The sequence below is a fragment of the Cotesia typhae genome, unplaced genomic scaffold, assembly GCF_013202065.1.
Source record: "Cotesia typhae breed Kobodo isofemale line unplaced genomic scaffold, CoteBio_Ctyphae contig_5, whole genome shotgun sequence".
NCBI classification, from domain to species: Eukaryota; Metazoa; Arthropoda; class Insecta; order Hymenoptera; family Braconidae; genus Cotesia; species Cotesia typhae.
Window position 1 is genome coordinate 6,418,514 of NW_027423757.1, and position 13,353 is coordinate 6,431,866.

The 13,353-nt window shown below is 28.6% G+C and overlaps 1 protein-coding gene across 2 annotated transcripts in view; it reads right to left on the minus strand.

Annotated features, from left to right (window-relative positions):
• Nucleotides 1-13,353, minus strand: part of LOC141530884 (cell surface glycoprotein MUC18) — a 124,020-nt gene that overhangs the window by 34,929 nt on the left and 75,738 nt on the right. For both annotated transcript variants that reach the window (XM_074248264.1, XM_074248265.1), the window contains one exon: nt 7,054-7,195. In XM_074248264.1, the coding sequence (XP_074104365.1) occupies nt 7,054-7,195 (142 nt within the window). The remainder of the gene's footprint in view (nt 1-7,053; nt 7,196-13,353) is intronic.

Below are 13,353 nucleotides of genomic sequence, written 5' to 3' on the forward strand. Positions count from 1 at the left end.
TAAATATGTGCATAGAGAAGTACATTGCTCGACTTAGCTCCTCACTTCCATCCGTGAGAACTCATCATACCGTGTCGAAATATTTATACGCACGTAAGCTACTTCAGTTTATGGTGGAGATAAATGAGTTTGAGTACAGTATCCTTTAGTACATTTTGTATAATCAAAATGGAGGAAAAATATACCTTCCGTTTACATATGTTTGTTTTAAATAAAGTGATAAGCCGACGACGGTATATGAAAAATTATATCTTTTAATATCGTTTGAAAGTTTTTTGTTTGTCGACAGAGCGATTTTTATAAAATTATTATATTCGTAATAGAAATGCTCGAGTGAAAATGACTAAATACACACAATATTTTTCACTGAATGTCATATATTGCGGAACTAATTCCAAAAGGGCGCATAATAGTATATTACATTATTAGGGCAGAAAGTTTGAAATTTCTGCACTGCTTGCCATCATGTCCGTGTAGTGTATACTATTTTTCTTTATAGCCGGTCGAAATAAATATTTTATGTATTAATAAAAATCTCAAAAAGAAATAACCAGCTTGAGGGGGCCATCATGTCCCATCCTCCCCTAAAACATTAAGATTAATTTTTTATCAGAATTTAAATTTTCGATAAAATAAGCATTAAAACGGTTTCAAAGGGAAATGCAATCAAATTTGAAATTTATAATTATAACGTGCTGCGTTGAATGCTGAAGACTGTACGAAAGTAAATCGCTAAATTTAATTAGTCAAGACGCTTTATGTTACAGCTCTCTCTCCAGATATTCTTTGTGGCTTTGGTTGGTCCGCTTTTTGAATTAAATTTTTTTTCAATAAGTATTTCAATTGATGCAAAATATTAATTTATTTCAACACAGATTCTTCGTGAATAACTTCAACTTTTCATACAATCATAAAAGAACGTCAAATTTCTTAAGTATTAAATTTTTCTGAAACCGTCAAAACATCCAAGATGCCATTTGTGTTACACTGAAAGAAAATTAATTTCTTAAAAAAAAATACTCTTCATACTTTTACTCTTCTTATATACCAATCCTCAAATTACTATTATTTTCTATATCTTAAAAAATAAGTCTGAAATATGTTTTAGAAAGGATTAAAGTAAAAAATTTGTTTTTTCTTTTTAGATATTTTGAATGAAAAAATTTTTTTATTAATTAAGCCAAAAATTATTTTTAGTTACAGAAAATTTTGGCTTTTAAAAGATTTTTTTCCAGTATATCTACTTCGTAAATTTTTTTATATTTTTTAGTGCGATAATTGAAAATAAAATATGAATTCCGTTATTACTCACAGATGCGTGTTTTCATTAAATCTCAATACAAAAGAAAAAAACAATTGTTTAACCGAGTTTCCATTACTTGAAAGTTGGAATAATGGTTGATTTTGTGGGTATTCACTAATCAGTCTGGTTTTACCATTTAGCATTAGTTATGGCGTCATAATTAAACTATAACTAACTGAAGTTATATAAGATACGGTTTATTGTACCCACAGTATTATTACAGTGAACTATACAAAATTAAATCTTGAAAATTAATTCAATTTTTCTCTTGACAAGAAATAAAGTACACATAATTATAACACCTAGTTTCGTAAGTTAATATAAAAAATTAGTCAAGTTAATTTTTTTATAATAATAACTGTAAAATAAAAAAAATGGGGCTGAAAAAATCCGAGTAGAAGCGCGCATGTTATGAACAATTGATTTAAAAAATTAAATAAAATCGTAAATGCTTCGCAATATGAATAGTTAGTCCATTTAGCCGATGGAAGTTTTAAAAGTACGTACGAGTACTTGGAGTCTTTGTACGTTTTGCTTTTAGCCGTACGCCTTCCTCTATTCTACCAATAAATAACCTTGTAAGACCTACGTAGAACATTTATCGCACTGTGTGATTTGTGGTGCGAAACCAACTGGACGAAGGGGCTTTCGCCTGGGCTCGCCACGAAATAAAAATAATTTCACGGAGGGTTGGAAAGTGTTTCCGGCAGAGTTGTTACGCTTTTCCGCCCAAATATTATTTTGCTTTTATATACTTGGATTCGCTATTTTTTTTAACGCATATTTGCTTACTCACTACAGACATTTATTCAATAACCTTCGGCTTTCGTGACTCTTATCGCAGGTAATGAATTTTATTTTTATCGTATCTAGAAAAAATTAAAAAAATTAAAAAAAAAATAATAATTAAAAAAAATTAATTATCACAATTTTAACAAATTTTACAAATTTTCAAAAAAATTTATTAATTAAAAAAGAAAAAAGTTGAATATCACATTTTTCGAAAAAATTATATAATCCAAGATTCTACTGAGTATAATTCAAATTATACGGGATATTTTTTTGGATTATATCCAGTGTAACCTTACGCGGTATAACCAGAAAAATTACTTGGGCAAATCGAAGATTACACTGAGTATAATACAAAAATAATTTAGTATTATCTGAATTATGTTTGATACTATCTAAAATTTTTTTTCACCACAGATAACACAGTATAATATGGGAGGATATGCAATGTAAATTTGTTCTTTCCGTCTACATCATATAAAGTGTTACAAGCTTTTATGATCTTCAAAATGAATAAATTTATTTATGAACTAATTCTTAAATCAACAGCCATTATTTAAAACATTAATCTTCTCATTCCACTACCCATTAAAATTCTACACTTGAAAAGAGAAAAAACTAATTGGGTCGCGAGAAGTGAAAATCAATAAAGTATAAGGAGTGAAACGCACGTTTGATCAGACAGTTATTCCACTTACAATTTATCTAACTAGCATTAATTTATCCAATAATTTTTATTTGTTGATTTATGATTATTTTTTCGTTTTTTAGAGTCATGGTTATCATTGAGAGTTTCTATTATTTTTTTGTTGGACGAATAATAATAATATATTCAACATATACAGAATTAAAAAAAAAAAAAAAAAAAACTGCTTAGCAAAATCATTCTCATTTTACCTGCGCTGTTTCAACGGAGTATCAAAATGTGTGTGTAAATAAAATACTAGGGGGTTGCATAAATGTATATAAATCAGTTTGTGCGACAGTAAGTGTTCCGACCCGACTGCAGAGCATTTCATCTGGTATGCATTAGTTAATTAACTAACGCATCGTGGATGGCATTGCCAACATAATCGTTTCAATTATCTACAGTATACGAAATTCTCTATCGTAATTAAACTTTTTGGTAGTAAATCTACGGTATTGATTTGTATTGATGAATTATTTTACATTTTTAATTGAGCAAACATTGATTATCCAGAAGAAAATTTAATTTATCGCATTTCATTTACTTTTATTAATTATTTATTATGCAATCAGGCTAATGTTAGCGTAGGTAGAAAGTATTTCGTATTAAGTTTCAACTATAACGAGTTTAAATACTCGGAGTTGCCCAAAAGAACATTAATTGCACATATTTGAATTGTCAAAGTCTTTTGAGAATTAAAATTTCTCTATAAATCAAGGGTTTGAGATTACATTTTACCTTTGTAACAAGAATTCCATGTATCTGCTTTCAAACAACTACTAAATTTAACGAAAACAAAAATTAACCGAAAATTATTAAATCTTTCTGATTACTCACTACTGAATTTTTAAAGCTTTAAAAACGGTAGTTCACAGATTTTAATTTAATTAAAGTTAAATTAAGAGGTTAATCATGAAGAATTGAAGTATTCATTTGAATGCGATAGTAAGACATAATTAAAGCGTTGTACATTTATATAATTGGTTCGAAAAAGGTGATAAAAATTTGGAAATCGGTTGAAATTAATAAAATTGGTAAAATTTGTTTCACAGTTTTGTATAATTTTATCATACGCTGAAGAAAGATTTTGTAAATATTTAATAATATTTGATAAATAATTTTCCAACAAGTGCGCAGTAGCTTATCGGATCCGGCCCTTGCTTACCAAAGCATTGGACCGCGTTCGAGTCCGGCGTACACCAATGAATATTTTCTATATCAAAAGTTTACCCCTTACCGTAGTCGCTCATGACCTTAGTAGTTTATGCAACTTTAAACAATTAAAAAAAAGAAAAAAAAATTAGCTGTACTAAATAAATGAATAAATTATTGACAAATAAATAACTATGTCAACAATTAATAAAGTCTTCTATCAGTATTATTAATTAGTAGGGTCCTACACCTCGAGAGTAGTCAAATGTTTCCCTAGAGTACCTTAGGCGTTTATTATAAGTGCACGTTTTTCCAAAAAAAAGAAAAACGGGCCATGTCTGATGGGCCATGTCAACGGGCCATTTATTAATGTACTTTATTGTACGATACTGATATCCCTGACTTATCATATACACGGTATTATATTTACTAATAATTGATTGGAAAACCGCAAGCAACTTGTGACAGAGCAGCTTATATTAAATTAACACTTTCGCCTTATTGTCACTCTGTTCCACCGCAATTTCTACTGAAGCTGTTTAGTTTACTTTCAACCACTTTCGCGTCAGCTGACTTTGAACATTAATCGAACGAAAGCCAACTATAGTCAAAGGATTGAAAATTTATTTTAAAAAACCAATATTAGGTTCCAATTCAAATTAAAATTAATAAACACGAAAAATGCGAGCTATTACTCCCTTTAATTGCCTGACCGTATCTGACTATATCATTGCTTAATTAAACTTATAATTGTTTCATCATGAGTTAACTCATCAGCGGGCTTATCTCGGTTTATTTCCGCTTGCACATTTGGATCGCTCCGAGTACGTATATATTTTAAATTGAATCGCTAAACAGATTGATGGAGAATCTTGAGTAGTAAATCACATTAGAAATTCCCTAACTCTCGATGATCACATTATAATGTGAGTATCTAGGTTATGAGTACACCGGGATCTACTTGAACAAATTAGATCGGAGGTATAATAGTCGTAAATAAAGGGATAACGATACTGCATATCGTGAGATGTACCAACAGAACATCGGTTCCCTTGGTATCTCCTCATAAAGATAAACAACTCACGAGACAGATCTGATTAATTTTGTAACATAATTTCGTAGGAAGGCTCTAGGACATCATATTGCTCTTGCGTATCTATTTGTCATTTATTATTGTTACTGTAGAAAGATGTTTATATTGATACGCTACTTATGCCATATAAGGTTCTCTATTTAGCCAGTTAATATATAATAATTACTGTAATTAGCCAGTTAATATAATAATTAATTTTTATTATAATAATTTATAATAAAAACTAGCAATAACTTCCGTTTTTTTTTTTTTTAATTTTACATTCTTGATTATAGAACAAGTTTCTTTACTCAAAATACCAAAAAATCTTTAAAAAAAAGAAATAGTAATAAATGAAATACCAAAAATAGCCTAAAAACCCATTTCGAAAGTTATGAAAGACTTGTTTTCAATGATATAGATAATATGAGATATGGGAGGGTTGTTGATATTCTTGAGACAAGTCAATAATATCTTAAATCAATGTTACCGCTCATCTTAATCAATCAAAACTACGCTAAGAGAGTAATCTTGAGAGTCTCTAAATACACACCAATTTCACAAATGTTAAACCCATTATGTTTCTTGTCAGTCAGAGAGAAAATCAAATATAATGTGTATATATTTGCTTACAAAATACTTAACAACTCGACATCAGCTTAGTTGAATTGAATCATCAAGATGAATAATAATAAATATAAAAAAATACTATTCGACAGCCAAAATGGAAGTAGATTTCATAATGATTGAAAAAAAACTTCTTGGATTGTATACAAAAAAAAAAAACATGAAATCTACTTTGAAAAAAAAAAAAAAAAAAAAAAAAAAAATCATAATTGGCATAGCGGAATAGGACTTAATTTCAAGGCTACACATATAATGTGGTACTTAAATTGAAGCTTATTTAAAGAGCTTTCAGATGCAATTTACAGAGATTCAATAATTTATTCCATTCAAAAGTTAGTCGGGTAAGAAAGTGAAGAAATATGAATTTTTATGAATTTAAAAATTTTGAAATCCTGGCATTTCTAAATTACTTGATCGATTAAGATCATCTTCGAACATGACTTTTCTATTTATCTGTAGAATAAATATGTTGAATTTAGTAAAGATCCATTCTAAATTAACGACGCTATCGTCGTGACAAGCCGCGAGATTGAATCATTGTATGTAATAAGCAAATTTTAGACTTTTACAGATCAAAAATATTATTATTAATCTAAGAGAAAAATTATTTATGGGTAAAAAATAGCCGATCTAGTTTCAAAATAATAAAGTGCTTTGTTGAATTCGTGAAATTCTTAATTGAAGAATTTTTTCTCCACATCTTAGTTTTACTTTCTTGATTCTGGTCTTGAATTTTTTGTATTAATTCGAACTGAGTAACTCAAAGCAAGAGTGAAATTTTCAAGAGAATATTTTTTGTAGAATCAAGTTATTTTCTTTTTTTTTACAGTATAATAAGTAACAACTTTATTTTATCTTGTAAACTAGTGAACTCAAATGTCTCTTCAAGCATATAATGGATACATAAACTCTAAAAACAGTAAAAAGAAGTAAATTATATAGACGTGGTTATATTGGTATTTCGGCGGAATTAAATGAACAATTTGACCTTGAAGGACTTGTTCAATAGGACAGGCGAAATTGGATCCTTGTTATCCGTTCTCTTTCTCAGTCTTTCCCTCTCTGTATATAGAACGTCGTAGATTTTATTGACCAATCGGATATTCAAATGAAATTCTCGAGAATACGTAACCCGGTTGACAATGTAGTGTTATTGGATGTATATATGTATATATAAGTATACACATATATCAGTATCGTTGGAGCAACATAGTGGTAAAGAGAAGACTAGTCACTGGAATAATCGATTTTATTTTCTATTATCGTCAGACACGTAACCACTTTATGCGAACGATGTAATAGTGTAGTTGGGTATTATACTAGTAGGTACTCAAGAATGGTGGGATATGTATATAGCTATACATGTACATACATACCCAGTCATAGAATAGCGAGCTTATATCAAAGATCAATATTACTCACAGTGTACCACCAAGTTCCATCGATCTTCAATGGCTGCATCGGATAATCGTGAATTCTCAGCACGGCAAATCAAGTACTTGCCGTCATCTTCGTAGCTCGGGTACCATTCAAGTAGGCTTTCACTCGTCGTTCCGTCTTGAATCTGATTGAAAAATAATAATATAACAATGCATTTAAATTAATTTACATTATAAATAATTAACTTGATTTAAAAAAAATAACTTTTTATTTCTACGATGAAGTTTTTTTTTTATTTTTTTTTATTTACGTTCGCCTCATTTAAATTTGTATTGGCATGATTGGATGGAAGTGCTAAACGTTAACTGAATTTAAATAAGCTATATTTCAATTACAATTACAAACGCTGATTAATTTTATTCGAAAATGGAAATGATGGTTCCGGAATTCATTCTTCATTTTCCATTTCACTTTCCACGTTTCTGGAATATAGATATACATATGTGTGTATATGTCTTGCTATTCTAGTGTGTATAATGTGAAACCGATGGCTAATTGCAACACAATAAATTGATGACATGTCAATTACTAAAATCCTACTGAAATTTCATAACCACACTAATGTACTATATAGTTTGTTGAGGAGTGAGGAGTGAGTACCCTCTACAATTTCTCTCTTCTCTTTATCTCTAGTCCTTCGTCATTTTACATGAATTAATTCAGTGATTCTGAACGGCTATGACAGACATTTCCATGATAATCCCCCGGGTTCATGGAGTAACCTCATGGTAATATTCACTTTTCAATTACGTCAGATCCTTTAAAGACTATTTCACTTGGATTACTATTATTCAAATTTTTTTTTTGTTCGGAAAATATTAGTAATTGTTACTTCATTTTAAATACTTTAAATGTAGCTATTGAATTATTGATGATTTAATAAATACCGTGATGAGAATATTCATCGGAATTCAATTTTTTCTAAATAATACAAGAGATAGCAATATAAAAATTTTGTTGAATATTATTTTTAAAAAATTTTTAATAAAATTAATATTTCTACATAAAATATTGAAATAGATAAATAAAATTTCCTTAATTACGATAAATTCCATACAGTTATACACTAAAATAAAAGCTTGTACAAAAATCTATGAACAAAAAAATCTAAAAAAAGTTGTTTCAAGTGAAATATTCAAATAATATAAAACAATAAAAGTTTTTCTTTTATTTCATCGGAAAACTTATTAAATGCTATCAAAAATAATTTTTAGTTGCCGTTAAAAAATTCTTTAGCGATTTCGAGAGTAATAATTGATAAAAAAAAAAAAAAGAAGAATAATTAAATGTCTTTTTCTGAAGTGACGAGTTCACTTTTAGAAAAAAATCTATTAAGACTATGAAAATTGTTTATATAATTTTATTTATTTCTAGCAGAGCAGTATCTTTAATATCTTTTGTTCTATGCAGATTTTTTTCTCATGAAAAATTCATAGAATATCAACGTATGTTCATTAAAATGTCATAATGTACAATAATAGTATGTAGTACATCTTATATTAAACAGGATATTTGATACAAAATATACTCTTAATGTTAACTCAAATGTCTTTCAGCGGTAATTTAATTCTCCTGTAATATTCTGATTCTCTATACCTATCCGCAAACGGCTAAGTAAACAACGAGCACGGAGTGAAATGAAATAGAATCAAAATAAATGCATTTAAATATGACGCTTGAGTGAAAATAACTCGGATTATGTTTATTTTCACCTGCATAATTTCATTTTTTTTAATATGATCCAATTTATAAGCATGACTTGTCATTCATAATGGCGAAATTTTTTTAATTATTTTATAAAAACTAAAATAAATATCCAACTCGTAATATTTAAATTGATTTTCTGGAAAACTGCTCTCATGAAAATCTCATAATTAAAATGCAATTGTTATTACTGAGTTTCTATCTATAGTACATTTCAATCAACAGAAATTACTTGAGCTTAAGACCGGGAGTACAATGCTGCTTTTGTCATTGTTTATCTGAGGAAACGGTTCAACATTTTCTGCAAGAATGCTTGGTTTTCACAACTCTCCGTTAAACTATTTTAAGACCACAAAAAGAAAACGGTAACACATTGTATACTTTAACACTATTGTGCTTTATTTTCGCAAATGCACGGATCTCGTCCATTTTCAATCGGGTTTATCATTTTTTGTCCTTCTCACTCAGTAAGTTCAATTTTCGAACCCTGGGTGTCAACCGCAAAATTACTGATTTTTACACCGATAAAGAAAAACTCGATTCAAAAGAAGAAATCTTGAACCAAGAATATCATTTTGAAAAGCATGATTTTCTTGAAATAACAGAATAAATTCATGAGCAAAATAATTATTTTTGAGCGAAGAATTTTTTATATGGACTCAAAAAAATCTATTTCTTCAAAATGGTATTCTTGGTTCAAAATTTTTTTCTCTTGAATTAAGTTTACTTTTTTTATCAGTGTAAACCCTAATTTGTCACCTAATTTTTTCCGGCCTGGGCCGCAAAAGGTACTTTCGTTCTTTTTCCTTGTACCTTTCTTGAACAACAGCATAGTACCGAATAGTAGAAAAGTCACAACAACGTCATTTTGCTAACAATTAATATACAGTATATATCAGAAAAAAATCATCATACATGATCATATGAGACCACGTGTTAATTTCTTGCATGACCATGCCTGAATATTCGCCATACGTGAAAAAGCATGACCATGCATGAGCAAGGACTCTCATGTCTGACCAAACACGATCATGCTTTTTTAGATCTGGCGAATATTCAGACATGACCATGCATAAGCAAGCATCATAGTGTATGACCATATATAGAGAACAAAATAACGATAAAAAAATATTTTAATCAAGCAAACAAATTTTTTTTTGTTCATCATTGTTATAGACATTCGCTATTTAGTTGTGATCGATTATTTTTTTCACTGCACTTTTGGATTATCATGTCTTTAATAAAAATATCATGAAATTCAATGTCAATCCTTAAACAATTAATTTGAATAGTCCAATATTCGAACAGTTTGTTTTTTTTTTTTTTTTTTTTTTTTTATTTTTTAAAGTGTTTGATATATCTCGTTTCATTTCACAGATGTTGAATGTCGGTTAGCACAAAGTGAAACAGAACATCACTCCCATTTGATTGATTTCTGAGTGTATAAACGAAATTCAAGTGTGAGGTGCCATAAATGTCATAATATGTGATAGTTTCATCCCGAGGACCTCAACAAACTCGTCAGTAATCCTAATCTGATGGGTTACATTCTACAATCTACGTATGAAAAGAGCCAGAACAGTGCAATAAACTTTGCTGTAATAGCTCAGTAACACCCAGAGGCGTACGATAACTTATTCCTATGCATATGTTTACTTCAGCAGTTGAAATAGCTCAGATACGATGATTTCCATAGTTAGATGTTTATAATTTACTTTGTAAATTGTAGTGGAATTTTTGCAGTACACTATCCACCTGACGGCAAAAATTTCATTTCAGTATTTTTATTTAAAATTATTTATCGTATGAAATAGTTTACTGAAAATATCATAATACTTTTTTTAATCATCATAAACATACAGTTCAAAACACTTGTAGTTTTTTCTTCATTAACAATAATTTCATTAAATTCTCCATGAAACTACAGGTATTAGGAGAATTGATAGTCGGACTTTAAGCCATATACAGTTTGTATAGCTTATAAAACTTTTAAAATATCAGTTACAATTCATTTTATTCATTTAGGGTTTTAAAATATAAACACAGAGTAGTTGGGTTTTTTGATCATCAAAAAAATACCATAAAAGCTTCTGCTTTTATTTATTTTTTTTTTTTTTAGTGCACGCAAAAGTATTTAATGTACACTAAAAGCTTAACTACTCTTCCCGCGAGTTGAATTTAAGATAAGAAAGTCTACCGTGCAATTCTAATAATTTAACTGACGAAAAAGTTGGGTAGTTAGTTTAATTAAGCATATAATTACAACTTGAATATTTTTTTTTCAACTTTCAACTATTGTTATGAATATGGCCCTCCTGTTAAAACATTTTTTGATTAAGCTTGATGTGATCATATATGATGGCCACATCAGAAAATTTTATACGTCTACTGATATCCTAATATGTCCATGAATGAACAGATCTGGCTTGAAATGGCTGGATTTGTCCTAATATGACGTAATTTGCCCATATGTTGCCTAATATAGTCATAAATGCCCATTTATAATATTTTCATCAAAAGTAGTATTGAAAATTTCCGGCAGTGGGTGCATGATCGCTAAATCTGATTTCATTTCCTTACACCACAATTAAGTCTAAACAAAAGTAATTTTTTTACTTCTAAATCACTATTTAATTTAATTAATTGTTAAACTAGTTTTTGTTTAAATTGATATTTTATTTAGCGTGCGCATTTCTAGAAAAATAAAAAATTGAAATAGTATAAAAAAATATTGTTTTATTCTCACATATACGCTGATATAGCTACATCAGATAATTTTTTCTCGGTTCATTTTTTTTACAGTAAAAATTTTAATACACAATATACATATTTATAGCCTAGTATTGAAGTATTTTTTCATCAAAAGCTTCGGCAATCGAGTATAAAAGTAAAATCAAACATTTTTTTCATGTACTACTAACTAAAATAGTAAAAAATTTGTGTTGTAACCACTAGTCCATTTCTATGATATACAATTCAAATATTTCTATGATTGGATTCATCCCCATAATATTTTTTCTGACAATCATCCTGTAATATAACTGGAATAGGGTCTCCCGAATCGATCGAGCTAGTTATGATTGTTGCAGTATTTCGAGCTTGAAAATTAGTAAAATGTAAAAAATAAATCTTCAAACATTTTGTTATGGTTCAAACACGGACTATTTAAAAAAATGTATCCTATGTGATACATATCTCACTTAAACTTATTTGTAACATTTTAAAAATGTTATTAGCAATAAATCCTTTAAAATCCGATAGAAATAAAAAATTATTGTTTTTTAATAATATCGTTTTTTGTTAGTGTAACTAAAATCGTGGATTTAAATTTTACTAGAACGTGAAAATAGAACGGGCTAAAAGTTCATAATACGGATTATATACGTATATATCTATAGAGATAAAAAAAAATTTGAGTAAAGATAAAGGGTCATGGGAAGGCTCAGCCAGATTATGAAACTGGCAGCTGTGTGTTCGTACTTCTTCTCACGAAGCCAAGCGTACTCTCGTGGAAATAACAGGAGAAACTCAAAGTGATTTCCTCTTTGCCTTTTAAAATTTCTTTTGTATTGTTTTAACTGTTTATTTGTTCCATAAAAAAAAAAAAAAAAAAACGGAAATTAAAGCTTTGATACTATTAATTTTTTATCACTATCGACAGCTTAAAGTATTACTTTTGATTTTATTTTTATTTCTTCCTAATTTCAGGCTACTTTATATATGATATTATCCACTGTCCGATCAGATGAATTCATGGAAAGAGAGAAATTCAACAACGCTAGGCAGTCAAATTTATTGAGACGATTGCCAATATTTAATATGGTTTTACATAAAATTCATAAAATTTCCAATTTCATAGCAGCTTACAGAAGCCATCAATTTTTTACCAAAATTTCTGTCTATGCAATCGTACATACATTATATTACATAAGTAGAAGTATTTAATTTTCTTACATCCATAATAAAGCTCTTTTATTATCAGTAAATGTTATTGCATAAAAATGATAATACGCTTCAACAAAAATAACTCATAAATTTATCGTAGAAAATGTTTGAAAGATTTTTTATTAAATTTTTATTTAGGATGCAAAAATATTTCAACGCACGTATGGAGCAACTTTATATTCACCACATGTCGCTTTTTATTTTAACATCATTTTATGTTGCTATTTCTATACAATATGTGAGCTTAAATAGGAATATTCAACTTGTCAGTTTATTTAGACGCAAAAAATCAGACCCGACTTACATTCATTTTAAACCCTCTGGAGAATAAACTAATATAATCCGAGAAAAAAGTCACCTCCTCAGAGTTTACCACTGATTTTCTTTTATTAGTGCTTGTTGCCCATGACTTTTCTATTATCTGCGATTTATATAAAACACTGTAATCTCTCACACTGTCTACTGCTCTCTGAAAAAAGTATATTTTTTATTATATTATACGAAAGTTGTATTTAATTCCATCTTGATAAATTACTTGTTGATATTTTTTTTTTTTTTTAAATACACATCATCTATGGCCGAGTTACATTCGACTGGATGCATAACGTATCACAGTGTCTATTCGCTCTTAAA